This window comes from Atractosteus spatula, chromosome 10 (genome assembly GCF_055471065.1).
Source record: "Atractosteus spatula isolate fAtrSpa1 chromosome 10, fAtrSpa1.hap1, whole genome shotgun sequence".
Taxonomy (NCBI): domain Eukaryota; kingdom Metazoa; phylum Chordata; class Actinopteri; order Semionotiformes; family Lepisosteidae; genus Atractosteus; species Atractosteus spatula.
In genome coordinates, this window is record NC_142715.1 from 1,184,651 (window position 1) to 1,200,738 (window position 16,088).

General features: G+C 41.2%; 1 protein-coding gene and 1 non-coding gene across 2 annotated transcripts; one reads left to right on the forward strand and one right to left on the reverse strand.

The window, feature by feature from the left end:
* Positions 1-1,030: 1,030 nt before the first annotated feature.
* trnaa-cgc (transfer RNA alanine (anticodon CGC)) lies at positions 1,031-1,102 on the reverse strand. The gene has a single exon. It is a non-coding gene; the product is annotated as a tRNA-Ala (tRNA).
* A 3,460-nt stretch (positions 1,103-4,562) lies between these two features.
* LOC148824447 (uncharacterized) lies at positions 4,563-15,734 on the forward strand. Its single transcript, XM_088926442.1, has 3 exons — positions 4,563-5,142; positions 12,597-14,204; positions 14,289-15,734. The coding sequence occupies exons 1-3, from the start codon at positions 4,563-4,565 to the stop codon at positions 14,588-14,590; spliced, it is 2,490 nt and encodes an 829-aa protein (XP_088782568.1). The 3' UTR covers positions 14,591-15,734.
* The last annotated feature ends 354 nt before the right edge of the window (positions 15,735-16,088 follow it).

Consider the following 16,088-nt stretch of genomic DNA (forward strand, 5'->3'; position numbering starts at 1 on the left):
AGAAATACTTTTTGTTTTCCACCCAGAAGGCTGCTATTGCATTACCAGTTTTGGTAGCTTCTGGGCGCGATTTTCCAAAACCGAAACTAATAACAAAGTTATTTAAGATGCACCATGTCCAAAAATTGTAAATCGAGACTAGTATTACTACAGAAGAAAATATTTAACTGAAATATTAATAAGACTATGTAAGTATAAAAAGTAGAACAATTCAATTTATATAACTTATTTTTTATTCTTATTAGAAATGGGCTCACACACCGGAAGACACTAACGTTTATCTTCGTTAGAGTGTGTGAATAACAGTTTAACCCAAAATGTTTGTAATTGTGATTTTGTTAAAATGCAATAAATCGTCTATCAGCAGTAAGAAATTATTAAGAAAGTAAGAAATTGTTTTATTTCACAAACTGTAAGAGAGTTTACAGTTCGTATCCTTCGCTTTGTCTTAACTTAAGCGTTCAGGATCCAAGCCCGTGTGCGGACGGTTGTGTTTCTTGAATCTCTTGTAATCATCAAAAGTCGTTGTTTAGTCCTTCAGTACTTTCTCGAGTTGTACCATGGATATTTTATACGATTAATACTATTCATGCTCTTTTGCCTTTTCCTTCACATACGGAAAAAGTTCAAAGTGTCCTTATGGCTGTGCTCCACGAGAGCACCACGAGAGGACACGCAGTGAGGAGCTCGCGCAGCTTTCAGTTTAGTGCGGAGTCCAGAGGGAGGACTCGCTCGCTGAATGATTTCTCAAGAAATCCCAGGTGAGATTTAACAGGTGATTTCTTCAACAGCCACGACAAGTGTGGAGACGTTCTCTGGATTTCCTGAATATGACGTTAAATTAGTTCAAATCATTTGTTGTAGTTAACAGAACTAAATGCTTTGGAGGTACATTTAAAACAGCAGAGGAACACTGTAGCACTTCGTGTGTGACTGAACTTAATTGTGTAAACCTGGCTCTCTATGAACACCAACAAAGAGTTCTCACTCAACAGAAGATTGCGATGTGAGCACAATAATAAAAAGCACGTGGAGATGCCAAGGATTGAACCCGGGACCGCATACATGCGAAGCATGCGCTCTACCACCGAGCTACATCCCCAATGATGTGTGCTTATGGAGAATGCCTGCAATTTCCCACTTTCGTGTTTCCTCTACTACGGAGTAAATCCATGGCAATGAAAAAATAAGGAAGGAAAAATAATCACATTGAAGCTTCCAGAGACTGGGCAAAAACGAATCAGTTATTTTTATATCCAGTCACACGGGCGACGGTGGTTAATTCGTCGACGGGGGAGTGCTTTTTTACCTCCTTACTCTACTGTCTTTCAATTCTATTTTCTTTGAAAGCTTTTTGCATCTTTTAAGTGCTCTCGGTTAAACTACGCATAGAACAACAGCAGTACTGATGATTTTCATGGACCGATGCACACTTCTTCTGTACAACTCCAGTGATAAAGCCCTGTCTGTAAATATTGTAGAAGAACGAAAAAGGGCGAAACAACGCTCCAACCACAGGAATGGTAACCGGAAGGATCGTGTTCTTATTTAATATGTCATTTTGAGATGCCTTGTCAACGCAGACAGGCGTTAGAGCTGAACAAATAATTTATAGTGGTGGTTGTAAACATGGAACATGTTATTTCTATACCAGGAAGAAAGGAGCAGACTCTTAAACTCTTTAACTCTTAAGTTAAAAGAGACAAAAACGACACCTAATCACAGCTAACATTAATTAAATTGACATCACAACAAAAGAGCGGAGCCTTGAGTGAATCAAATTCGTTTTCATTGAATGTCTGTGTCTTCATCACTTTGACCGGGGTAAACTAAGCTTGAAGTTCAAAAACGATTTTGGCACGCCTGTAGCGCTTTGTATATACAATTGCTCTGTGTATAAAGTACATTGTGAATGTTCTCACAGCCTTCAGCTTGTCTTTTTATTCCACGCACGAATATTCTTGTGTCCATATCACATATCATATAACACAGAACGCCTTCAAACCAAATGCATTTTAAAGACCACGACTCACAACCCCTCCATAAACATATCAGTGAGCTAATTATCCTTTTCTGACAGTCGGGGTTTTGATTGATGCGCAATTAGGCACCATCTGGAACACTGGGGGACCGCTGTATACATACATACGTTCACAACGCAAAAATACTGCTCAATAGAGTTTCATGCGAAAAACCCATATATGACCATAGGAAGCAGAACAGCAGTTTCCAATTACCCAGACTGTCAGCATGGGAATAAAGCTTTGTTTTATTTCTGAAACCCTTTCTTGCATGAAAATTCCTATTCTTTACTCAACAGCTTTTTAAAAACAGCACCCATGATGTTCAAATCATGATGTCCATGATTGTTTACACAGAAGACTGGCAGAGCTTTGGGTTGTGAATCTCTTTTTCTCATGGTTTTATTGAATGTGGCACTGTGCACTAGGATAGGGGGATGCTGTTCACAAGCCAATAGCATTTAAACCACAGCACCCACAATGCTGCAAGTAAGTGTTTTACACACTAAGCAGGTCCTCTGACCTTACCCAGCCTTGCTTTGGGTTGTGAAACCTCTTTCAGTTTTTGTTATGATTTTTTCAATATGGCACCTATTAGACACGCAATACACTGGGATAGGGAGGTCCTCTTCATGACTCAATAACATTTGAAGCACAACATTCACAATGCTACAACCAAGTGTTTTACACAGCAGACAGCCCCCCTCACCTCATACAACTTTGCTTTGGGTTGTGAAAGTGTTCTTTATTTTTTTATGATTTTTTGAATATAACACTACAGGTAATATACTGGAATAGCGGGGTCTTCTTAATACATGGGGTACATGGGGATAGCACCTTAAAAGGTGGCTTCTCAAAGCTCTTTACAGAATGACAACAACAATAAATAAAAATACACAAGATAAAACACAATTACAATATATGGAGGAGACCGTGGATGGTGGTACTAAGAAAAGCAGAGGGGTGAAGAATGGAACCAGTTCAGTAAAGGCTTTTCTAAAGAAGAGGGTTTTGAGTCTGGATTTGAAGTAGTTTAGAGAAGGTGACTCTGTGATATCCTTGGGGAGAGAGTTCCAGGGCTTGGGGCATAACAGGAGAAGGCCCTGTCACCCACAGAATGTAGATGGGCTTGGGGAACAGTTAGGAGAGCAGAATTAGAAGAGAGAAGGTTGCGAGGTGGGGAGTAGGGCGATAATAGTTCAGACAGGTACTGAGGTGCCAAGCCATGTAGAGCCTTATAGGTGAAATATTGTCAAATTTGTAAACCTGAAATTATTTTTTGTTCATATAGTCATTAAGATCCAAAAGACTTGGACAGAGATTCAACGAGCCCAGGCATAGAGACTGAGTGTCGAGCGAGCAGGAGCGGTGAGGAAGGAGACTGCGAGAACATACTGTAGATATAGATACTTTACACAAAGTACAGACAGTGCATCAAGACAATATACTGTACAAACAGTAGACAACGTACAAGTAAACAATGCAGACATGTAAACAGTGACTGCAGACGTGCGGAATAAATAAGAAATTAAGGTAGATGTTTCTATTAAATTAACGGCATTCGAAATGTTGTAAAAAGAAAAGCAATTTGTTTTGTAAAAAAAATGAGAGATGATTTTTATTTTATACAGGAAAGGTGTGCATGTCAAGTTGATCTTTTTGGAGTGCACCATTTGAAAATATAAATTGGAAGTTAGTTTGGATAACTCCTGTTGGATATTGTATTACAAATAAAGCTAAAAAGATATAATTTAAAATTGTTCATAGGTTTTATCCAGTTAAATAAGTACTGTCTAAATTTAAGCATGAGCAGGATGATTTGTGCGTTTTTTGTCGGGTTGAAAGGGAATCTTTGGTACATTTACTTGTAAGGTGTGTGTTTGTGAAGTTGTTTTGGACGGACTTGCAGAGTTTTGTTTGTAGGCATTTAAAGGTGTTTTTTTAGGTTTAAGGACTTTGATATTGTACTGTGTAAGAGAACTTTTTTAAAAAAGAATTTATTTATAGCAAATTTATTAGTCATTCTGAGTAAATTTCACATTCATAAATCAAAATGGTCCAATAATACTCCCCTTTTTAGTACTTTTCAGATGGAGTTGAAATATTATTTAAATTCTATAAAAATGAAAAAAAAATGCTTAAGCAAGGAAAACATTTGATATATGTAAAAAATATAATTTACTTCGTTACCTCTGCCAGTTAATTTTTGTTTCTGTTCGTGTTTTTTTTCTCTTGTATCTGTTTCTGCTCCTCTAGTTGTATTTGTAAGTTATTTACACATTTAATAAAAATAAAAAATGTCGACCGTATACGTTACACTATAATATAACGCAAACATCTATTCTGGACTATTTTTTTTTCAGATTTTTATTATTCGAATAATATTTTTGTGGTTTATAGCAACGGTCACTAAGGAAGTTCATCTGATAACCCGGAAGTCCTCTTTTTGACCACGTTTCGCTTTCTGTGTCCAAGCCCACGTGTTTGCAGCCGCGGCAGCTGCAGGACTTGTCTGTGTCTTCCAGATCGACTCTGAAAAAAATGGAGAATCTGTTGCTTAATCTGAAAACTGAGGCGCACTCTTTCATGGAGACTGTGCTTAAATCGATCGTGCATGAAGTTTCGGAAGTTTTCCGAAACCGGACAGATGATTCCGAGAAGTCGATTGAAGAAAAACTCTGCCGGATCTCTCAGGTTCTGGCGAGACGGGTCGTGATTAAAATCACGTCTGTCGACAACGGTTTCGGGGTCGAAATCGCGCAAATGAAGCAGGAAAACGAGCTTCACTGTTTCGTGGAGGTTTTGCTCAAATCGTTCGTGTATGAAGTTTCAGAAGTTTTCCGAAACAGGATGTCTGACTCTGAGAACGAGTTTCAAGACAAACTCCGCAGCGTCTCCCAGATCCTGGTGAGTCGGGCCGTGATTAATATCACACAGTGTGTGGAGGACAGTTTCGGGGCAGAAATAACGCGAATGAAGGAAAACGAGACCTTTAAAGTGCGACTGCATCTGTGGGAGAAGGAGTCGGGAGCAGAAGGAGATCAGGGACAGACGGATCATGTTGGACTCATGCCTCCTTGTGAAATCACTGCAGAAACAAATGAAGAAACGGAGCTGTCGGGTAAGTGCAGTGACTTTTAATTAGTAACGTTTGTGTTTAAAAACGGTGTTTTTAACTTCCTCACTGTTGAATCTGTAGTGGAGAGATGCAGAGCGAAGTAGGAAAGGTTTGTGATGTTGCCGAGGGATTCTTTTCTGCGAACTAAACTAGTTGTGGTCTAGTTATGTTCTCATTAAGGTTATTGCTGTTCTTTGAATGTGGCCAGAAACTCGGTTTTGTCTAAGTATTATTGAATTTGTCTTCAACTGATACACTTTCTTTATGTGAAAACCAATTTAGGAGACTTTGGAGTCTTGGAAATATGTTTGTGGGCAGATTATTTATCGACGTGTCGGTAACTATCTCTTCTGTGCAGTGTTAATGTACCTTATTGTACATTAAAGCAGTGTCCAGTCAGCCAGTGTGTCTGTATGAACCCCTCTCTCTCTCAGTGCAGTGTTAATGTACTGGAGTGTCTGGTCAGTGTGTCTTTATTAACCCCCCTCTCTCAGTGCAGTGTTCATGTACTGGAGTGTCCAGTCAGTGTGTCTGTATGAACCCCTCTCTCTCTCAGTGCAGTGTTCATGTACTGGAGTGTCCAGTCAGTGTGTCTGTATGAACCCCTCTCTCTCTCAGTGCAGTGTTCATGTACTGGAGTGTCCAGTCAGTGTGTCTGTATGAACCCCTCTCTCTCTCAGTGCAGTGTTCATGTACTGGAGTGTCCAGTCAGTGTGTCTGTATGAACCCCTCTCTCTCTCAGTGCAGTGTTCATGTACTGGAGTGTCCAGTCAGTGTGTCTGTATGAACCCCTCTCTCTCTCAGTGCAGTGTTCATGTACTGGAGTGTCCAGTCAGTGTGTCTGTATGAACCCCTCTCTCTCAGTGCAGTGTTCATGTACTGGAGTGTCCAGTCAGTGTGTCTGTATGAACCCCTCTCTCTCTCAGTGCAGTGTTAATGTACTGGAGTGTCCAGTCAGTGTGTTAAATACTGGCAGTTTAGACAGAACAAATGTTTTCGTGAAATTACATCCCCGACTGTCCTCTGCTGCCCTTTTCAATCTTCTGCTGAGCACAAAAGAGTCTTAAGAAAATGATTACAACTTTGTTCGATCAGCTTCCCCTCCTAGACCCTGTTAATTGCTGCGATGAGTTATTGCTTTGTGCTCTGTTTTGCCATCTTCTGAATATAGTCTGAGGAATACCCAGTGATGAACTAATGTAGCTGGTGTAGTAAAGCAGGCTTAATTATTATAGAACCACTAATGTCAAGACAGCGCTTGCTTTTCCCCCACAATTGGAAACTAAAATATTATTTTTTTATGGTTTTAATATGTGCATATTTTATGTAAAACAAAATTACATAAATTGGACTACCTTCGGTTCAGGAGCAAGTAAAGGTTTATTCCCTGCCGGAAAGAGAAGAAACAACATTTCAGCTGTTGAAGAAGGTTTTGACGCCGGAAGAAGGCTCCACAGCCGAAATGTTTCTTTTTTTCTCTTTTCAGCACAGGAATAAACCTCTACTTGTTCCTTTGCAGCCTACACATGCTGACGCAGCTCCCCACCTGAACTACTTTAAGTATTTATCTGTAGATTATGTGTTACTTTCAGATTCATCCTGTTTGTGTTCTAGGTTTTGATGTACAGATTTGATTTCGTCACCCCATTTTGATAAATATAATATTGGTTTACCTGCAGTATATTTTGTAGATGGAATATTTAATAGTAGACGTATTCAGTAGTACAAAGCTTTGAGGTCCTGCCTAGTTTGTGTTGAAAGAAAGCGAATGAATGAGTTATTTTCCCCAGACTGTGATTTGTGTACCGGGATAGTCGAGTTGAAATGTATTTAGTTACGCAAAAACGGCGGTATCGCCACGTTTTCCTTTGTTTACTTCGCCTATTTGGAGTTCAGTCTGCTAAAGACAAATGAACACAACGTGTCACTCCCTTTTGGTTCGGGGACAGACGCGATGAGATTCAATTTCATCAGCCTGCGAATGGAGAAAGGAAAACAAAAACATATTTAAGAAATTCTGTCCACATGCACTGAAGTCCACACTTCTTACGCTGCGTCATGGAGGTGTGGACCTGGAGGAAGGGCTTACAGTTTGGAAATTGGGACGTGGTCTTATAATGTTAGTGAATAGGGAGGACAGGTTACGCCATGAATCAATAAATGTGTGTTGAATGTCTTATAAACCCTCTTAACATTGACACAGGAGCAGGATTTGTGGCTGCTGCGGTTCGGAGCCTCGCATTGTCTTGCAAATGTGCTCATCTGTGTGACAATGAACCCTTTCTCAGTCTGTCTGGGGGGTGGGGCTCAATCTACTGTCTCCCTTCCTCGATTTAACATCTGATTCGTCCTCACTACCACTACGGGCTTAAGAGCTCATGAATTTAAAGTGAATATTTAACAGGCTGTGATATGTATATATAACCAATATAAATGTCAATATAATATACATATTACTGAGAAGTTATCATCAGTGAATGATTTTAAGATTTTAATGATAAATATCTATTGTACGTAGTGACTTTAAAATCTTTGTATATAAAATTTCAGATTAAAACAAAGTTTTTGCATGTTCTTGTGTGTATATATATGGTTCAGCCACAGAACCAGGAGAACATGTCTCCTTCTTCATATAATATTATTGTGGTTTTGTTTTTGTTACTGAGAGATCTTGGTACATAGTATATATATAAAACCATTTTCCATTGTAATTCAAGGTTGTGGATCGCTGAAAGTCTAACACACAAGAGAGAATGGTGAAATACATAGAAAAATTGGTACCAGATGATTATTTGTAGCGGCTTCCTGAATATTTGTCCCACAAGAGACACTTTTTTGTTGAAACTATCAGGTTTTGATGTACTTTCATGTGAACTCTTGCTCTTAAGATGGTGAGAGATTGCATCTGGTATTGCATGTAATTAAATGGTGATACTTTTATTTGCTCTGTTTCCTATATCAGGAAAATATAGTATATGCTCACTAGAGGGGCAAAGTTTTTAGTAGTGTCGTGGGAATTTTCTCTAAACACTTAAACACGCAGGAAGAGATTCTGCATTCAAATAGTATGCTCCGTGAAGTTGCCCATCCTACAGACAGCACAAACAATGAAACCCACATGATTCGTTAGTGCTATGTTTGTGCCGTTGAACGTAGCTTCTGTGCTGCTTTCGTTCCCAAGATATAGCGCCTTGTTTTTTCGGAGTCGTGATGTCACTCAGCCCCCTTCAACGTCTTTGGGGAACCGGAACGGTCTCAATCGTTAGTGCTGTGTTTGTGCCATTGAAAGTAACTTCCCTGCTACTTTCTTTCACGAGATATAGCGCCTTCTTTTTGGGGGGTTGTGACGTCACTCAGCCCCCTTCAACGTCTTAGGAGAACCGGACCGGTCTCATTCATTAGTGCTGGGATAGTGCCGGTTTGTGCCGTTGAAAGTAGCGTTTGTGCTGCTTTCGTTCCCGAGATATAGCGCCTTGTTTTTTCATTGATCACATGACCATGCACAGTGACTTTGATCTCGAGTAAATCCGTCAACTGAGTTAAAGCACTCTGTTACCAGCGCGAGAGTAACAATTCTACAACTTTGTTCCTCTGTTTGCCCAGGTACGGGGGGGTGGCGGTGGATTTTGCATTTAATATCATTATCTTCTATGTGTTTGTGTGAACAGGAAAATTAAATTTGTCTCCAATATCATATCCGAATTAGAAGAGTTTCAAGTGTAGCCTTAAAAAGCGACATTAGCAAACAATTGTATGTTCTTACAAAGAGGCTTTAACGAACACATCTTAATACCTCGTAGCAGTGACCTTTTTTAAAAATCATAAGAAGTAATCAGTTTCTCTACAGGTTGCCCAGTTGTAATTGTAATGGGGACTTCCCTCCACCGCGTAAATGAAAATAACTAAGTTTTTTACATTGTTATGGATTACAGTTTAAGTGCACATCAAAAAGTCTCTGTATATGTAGATAGAAATTGATAAATTAATATTTTTAGAGCTGCCTACTCACGTTAACTGCAATACCAAGGCCCATCACCACTTCTTTCGTTTATGATATGTTTTTAAAGCATTGCATTCACCACTTAATCATTTCTGCTTTCACATCAGCAATTTCTAACATGTCAGAGTTTTTTTGGGGTTCAGTTCTCCTTGTAACACTTACAGAAATAAAACATTACAATTTAAATTCAGAAGTGTGACAAATCCTTTCAAGTTTCACTTGCATGTCATATCATGATAACGGCAAATGCAGCTTACTAATTTTTGTAGTATTCCCCGCGATATAAAACAACTTTCTCAAATATCTTTACTTTAAAATAAATTCATGGGAACGCCAACGTAGCATCATAATTACAGTATAGCATTTCTAGTTTGTAAAGTAACTTACGATTTGGAAGAAGAGGTCTTCGCCAGAGATACAGATAATAAATCAAACATCAACTGCAAAGGCTGGGGTCAGCTGATCAAGAGATCACAATTGAAAGATCTGGTGGTCTCGAACTTGCGGTTTTTGTATGGTGCCAACAGCACAGAGTGACGTCAAGGCCAGAAAAAGAAGGCAGTGTATTAAAATGTAAAACATCCACCCCCACCCGACCAGACAGAGTCGGAAAACAAATTGCATCTATTGTTTTCATCACATCCAGTAATTTAAGTACTGAGTGTGTTGGTACCTGTAAACATCCTTGTAGTCATATCTGTGTATTCATAGGTCAAGGTGTGCCCTCATGCTGTATTGTACACTAAGGACTGACCAGAAACACAGATAAAAGAACTGTGAGCTAATCATTTCATGTTTGCGCATAAGACCCCTGTAAATAAAAACACGTGGATAATGCCAATTTTTCAGAGAATCTAGATATATGTTCAATTCTGTTCTGTGAAAATAAAAATATTTTCCAATATTGCCGCGGTGTTCATGTGTGAGAGAGTAAGACTCTTGTTTCTCGGATGTGTTATTAACTTGTGTATACTTTGTACATAGTGCCCCTTAAAAAAAAAGTCCTGAAGTCCTGGTTCTTTTTCACTTTGGCTTTGCATAAAAAAGAGCAACAATGGTTCAGAATGGTACGTGGCTCGACAGACAGGTTGAATCTTCACACGTCCCTTGATGCCTGTTTATTTAAGAAGGAGACAATATGAAACTGATTACTTCTTATGATTTTTAAAAAAGGTCACCGCTACGAGGTTTTAAGACTTGTTTGTTAAAGCCTCTTTGTAAGAAAATACAATTTCGCTAATGTCGCTTTTTAAGGCTACACTTAAAACTCTTCTAATTCGGGTATGATATTGGAGACAAATTTAATTTTCTTGTTCACACAAAAGCATAGAAGATAATGATATTAAATGCAAAATCCACCACGGCCCCCCCATACCTGGGCAAACAGAGGAACAAAATTGCAGAATTGTTACTCTCGCGCTGGTAACAGAGTGCTTGAACTCGGTTGACGGATTTACTCGAGGTCAAAGTCACCATGCATGGTCACGTGATCAATGGAAAAACAAGGCGCTTGGGAATTAAAGCAGCACAAACGCTATTTTTAACAGCACAAACCGACGCAAACATAGCACTAACGAATGAGGTAAGTTTCATCGTTTGTGCTGTCTGTAGGGGGGCAGCTTTACGGAGCTAATTAACCCCCCTCTCAGTGCAGTGTTAATGTACTGGAGTGTCCAGTCAGTGTGTCTATATGAACCCCTCTCTCACTCAGTGCAGTGTTCGTGTACTGGAGTGTCCAGTCAGTGTGTCTGTGTGAACCCCTCTCTCTCTCAGTGCAGTGTTCATGTACTGGAGTGTCCAGTCAGTGTGTCTGTATGAACCCCTCTCTCTCTCAGTGCAGTGTTCATGTACTGGAGTGTCCAGTCAGTGTGTCTGTATGAACCCCTCTCTCTCTCAGTGCAGTGTTCATGTACTGGAGTGTCCAGTCAATGTGTCTGTATTAACCCCTCTCTCTCAGTGCAGTGTTAATGTACTGCAGTGTCCAGTCGGTGTGTCTGTATTAACCCCTCTCTTTCTCAGTGCAGTGTTCATGTACTGGAGTGTCCAGTCAGTGTGTCTGTATGAACCCCTCTCTCTCTCAGTTGGGTTCATGTACTGGAGTGTCCAGTCAGTGTGTCTGTATTAACCCCTCTCTCTCAGTGCAGTGTTAATGTACTGCAGTGTCCAGTCGGTGTGTCTGTATTAACCCCTCTCTTTCTCAGTGCAGTGTTAATGTAAATGTCATGTATTACTATTATTTCTGTAGTCTTACTTTTTACACGGTAATTAGGTTTCTGACAAAGCTTGTATATCTAAAATCACGTATTATCAGAAACCCACTTAAACCCTCTTATTCCTCTGTGCTTAAACAACCCAAATTGATTGCGAGTATTCTGGACGTGTGTTTGTGTAGCTTAAAGCTTACAGCTTTAGCTTGAAGCTTTTAAGATCACATGGCCTCAGCTATCATTACTATACTAATGATACTCATATATACATACCAAACCTTATGCTGATGTGGCTGTCTCTATTCTAATTGCATCTCTGACATAAGAACTTGGATGACTCAAAATGTCCTTCTTGTTAACTGTGACAAGACTGAAACCATCCTTATTGGCACCACCCATCAACTTTATAAAACCAGTGTGAAACCCTATCTGTAGATGGTCTTGTATTTGAGCTTCAGTCTAAACTGAAAACCTTGGGGATGATATTTGACGTTCGACCCACATGCACAGAATGTTGTCAAAACATCTTTCATTCACTTCGGAAATATTCCTCGACCGCCCTATGTTATCACTAACTGTGGCTGAATAGTGTTGTCTAATCTTGAATCGACTACTGTAACACTCTACTCTCTGGGGTTTCTAAATCCCCATTGAACAAACTCCAGTATGTCCACAATTCGGCAGCCGGAATCCTGACCAGGTCTAGTGCAAGTGTTCACATTACTCTTATCCTGGAGTCCTTGCACTGGCTTCCTGTCAAGTTTCCTGTCGACTTAAAAATCCTCCTGCTCATCTATAAGGCTCTCCATGGCTCGGTACCTGTCTGAGTTATCACCCTACTCCCCACCTCACAACCTTCGCTCTTCTAATTCTGCTCTCCTTACTGTCCCCCAAGCCCGTCTACATTGTATAGGTGACATGGCCTTCACCTGTTATCCCCCCAAGCTGTGGAACTCTCTCCCTAAGGATATCGGCGAGTCACCTTCTCTAAACTCCTTCAAATCCAGACTCAAAACCTTTTTCTTCAGAAGAGCCTTTATTTAACTGTTCTTTACCCCTCTGCTCCTACTGTACTTAGTACCACCATCTACTGTCTCCTCTAATTGTGTATTCTCATCGTGCTTATATTGTGTATTTTTTGTTGTTGTCATTCTATAAAACGCTTTGAGAAGCCACCTTTAAAGTTGCTATATAAAATAGTTTTTTTATTATTATTATAAAGGTCTTGTTTTCTTGTCCTGTGTTTACAGGCTCAGAGGCCAGTACTCTCTCTGAAGCTGGGGAAAGGGCTCCTCTTGAACAGCAGCACAGTGAGGAGGAGTGGGGCTCCAGTCTGATGCAGGAGACAGAGCTCACTGCCACAGAAGGGAAAGAGACACTCAGTGAGCAGCACACAGAGAGCAGACAGAGTGTCAAGGATCTGGACTCTGTACCCACGATGAAGACAGACCCTGAGAGTGAGACACCTGGGCTCTTAGTATGTGATGATTTTACAGAGAAGATGAATAATTTGGACACAATCAATATTACACAAGGTTGTAATGAACTGGGCTGCATCTCTATACAAGAGCACAGTGAAGAACTGGATGTCTTTAATCTTACAGAGCAGGACATGGAGCCCCAGTTGATTGACTGTGCAGAGCAGCAGACTGATGTACCTGGTGAAGAGAACAGTGTTGAGATACAGCACCGAGAGGAGAGTCAGTACAGGGAGGAGCAACAGCAGCTCCTACAGGGCTTGATCATTAGGCCTTGTTCTGTTCAAGTGGAGAGACTGTCATTGCACAGTCTCAAACAATCATGTAATCCCTTAGCATCTGATGACTTTACACACAGGTTTAATAATCTGGTTACTGAGAAAATTGTTGAAAGTTTAAATGAACTGGAGAGTGTGTCTTTTCTTAGGCAAAGAGAGGAACAACTGAATGAACTGGGCGGTTTTAGTCTCAGAGAGCTGGAGAAGGAGCCCCAGATGATTCACACTGCTGAGCAGAACACTGAGGGACATAATGAAGAAAACAAATCTCACTTTCAGCACACAGAGCAAGACCATTCCATGGAGCATTTGCAGAATAAGAGACCCCAGCACGATCAGGGGATGAGGAAGAATCACTCAAGGCCTTGCTCAGATGGAGTGGACAAACTGATATTATGGCACAGGGAGGAGCAGCGTTTCTGTCAGTCTAGCATTTCACAACCCTACCAGCACCTTCACACAGGAGAGAGACCATTCAGCTGCAGTCAGTGTGGGAAGAGTTTTAGTAAGTCAAGTATCTTAATTATCCACCAGCGCATTCACACAGGAGAGAGACCGTTCAGCTGTAGTCAGTGTGGGAAGAGTTTTAGTCAGTCAAGTAGCTTAATTATCCACCAGCGCATTCACACAGGAGAGAGACCGTTCAGCTGTAGTCAGTGTGGGAAGAGTTTTAGTCAGAAAAGCATCTTACAATCACACCAGCGCATTCACACAGGAGAGAGACCTTTCAGCTGCAGTCAGTGTAGGAAGAGTTTTAGTCAGTCAAGTAGCTTAATAGTCCACATGCGCATTCACACAGGAGAGAGACCGTTCAGCTGCAGTCAGTGTGGGGAGAGTTTTAGTCGGTCATGTGACTTAAAAACCCACCAGCGCATTCACACAGGAGAGAGACCTTTCAGCTGCAGTCAGTGTGGGAAGAGTTTTAGTAACTCAAGTAACTTAAAAGCTCACCAGCGCATTCACACAGGAGAGAGACCGTTCAGCTGTAGTCAGTGTGGGAAGAGTTTTAGTGTGAAAAGCCACTTACAAACACACCAGCGCATTCACACAGGAGAGAGACCTTTCAGCTGCAGTCAGTGTAGGAAGAGTTTTAGTCAGTCAAGTAGCTTAATAGCCCACCAGCACATTCACACAGGAGTGAGACCGTTCAGCTGCAGTCAGTGTGGGAAGAGTTTTAGTCTGTCAGGTGACTTAAAAACCCACCAGCGCATTCACACAGGAGAGAGACCTTTCAGCTGCAGTCAGTGTGGGAAGAGTTTTAGTCAGTCAAGTACCTTAATAGCCCACCAGCGCATTCACACAGGAGAGAGACCATTCAGCTGCAGTCAGTGTGGGAAGAGTTTTAGTCAGTCAGGTGGCTTAAAAACCCACCAGCACATTCACACAGGAGAGAGACCGTTCAGCTGCAGTCAGTGTGGGAAGAGTTTTAGTCTGTCAAGTGACTTAAAAACCCACCAGCGCATTCACTCAGGAGAGAGACCGTTGTAGCGGCAAGGTTTATTAAAATACAGGAATTAAGTTTGCTGCTCCCTTGCCAGTCTCTCTCTCCCTCATCTCAAGTGGTGCTGGACACAGAGAGGCGATTCCATTTGGTTCACATTTAAGGTGTTTTTCTAGCTGACAGTGTGTTCTGATAAGGAACAACTCCCAAAGCTGAGACACGTGAATGGTCATCGCTGGTGCCTCACTGTCTGGGAGATTCCAAGGGAGAGTCTCATCCCAAGTGGTTTACAACCCCAAGGTCAGAGTTCATGGTTACTCATCCTCACACAGGGCACCAATAACTGTAGGGGTTTGTGCATTTCCCGGGACAATTGTTAATCGTAGCAGTAAGTCACGAAATGATTCTCGAATGCCCAACGAACTTTCAACCAATGAGCGACCGTAGTTCCTCCAGGTACAACTCCAGCTCCTCCTGGACATCCTCAGACTTGGCTCAGACAGTCACGTAACGGCCAGTGTGTCCCAGTGCCAGGACTTTTCCTTGTTCTAAGAGTTGAGAACGGAGGTTGCCAGCGTGTAACCAAAGGATCCACCTGAGGTTAGCCCAGCAGCAAGCCTCGTGAACCCACCGCGAACGCTCACCTGATCAACGAGTGAACTACGGTTGGAACTGTGGACAGCTGAATATCAGCATTCAGGACTCGCGCTACATCGGGAACGAACCGGTCTTCTTCCTGTCTAAAGAGTGTGACTTTTCTGTGTGCAAACTCTGCTAGTTTCAGCCAACACCGGTCTTCAGAGAGCATCAGCAGCGCACCGCAGCAGAAATCTCTCCCTCCTTCTCCTTCTCTCACGTCGAACCAGCACTGCCTTGCACCAGGCCAGAGAGCGCCGATTGGACACGGCAACAGCCTGCCACTGCTTCTTTGCATCCTCGGGAGATCTGAATCCCCATAGAGAGGATGAGTATTCAACTTTCTGCATTACAGCTTGAGAATTCAATTGTTACCTCAACCTGAGTTGATAGCAATTTAATTCCTATGAGTCATGTACTTGCTTTTGAGTATCTAATGTACAAGTTGTAACAAAGTTCATTTACAAAACGGTCTAAATGAATGATATACGGAATGTATGTCCCTCTTGGTTTGTAACTCTTCGTGATTGAATATATACCTTTTGTATACTGCTAACACCCTCTGTAAGATCTGTTATGTTTATGCACATTTTTTGTATTAATGAATGTATTGTTGTGTATTAGTATCTGCGTGTGTGCGTTGTTTGAGTCATCCTGCAAGGTTGATTCTAATAGCCATCAAAAGAATACGTTTTGTGACTTGCTGCTATAATTAATAATTGTCCCTGTTAAGCACAAAACCCCTACATTTACTGGTGCCTCGTGAGAGGATGCCTATAGAGTGAAGAACAGGAATATGTAAGATGATTAATATACATTAATATACCCATCCACTCGATTCAGGGTTGTGGTGGAACTGGAACAATCCTGGCAAGCAGTGGGTGCAAAGCAGAGTATCGCCCATAATGT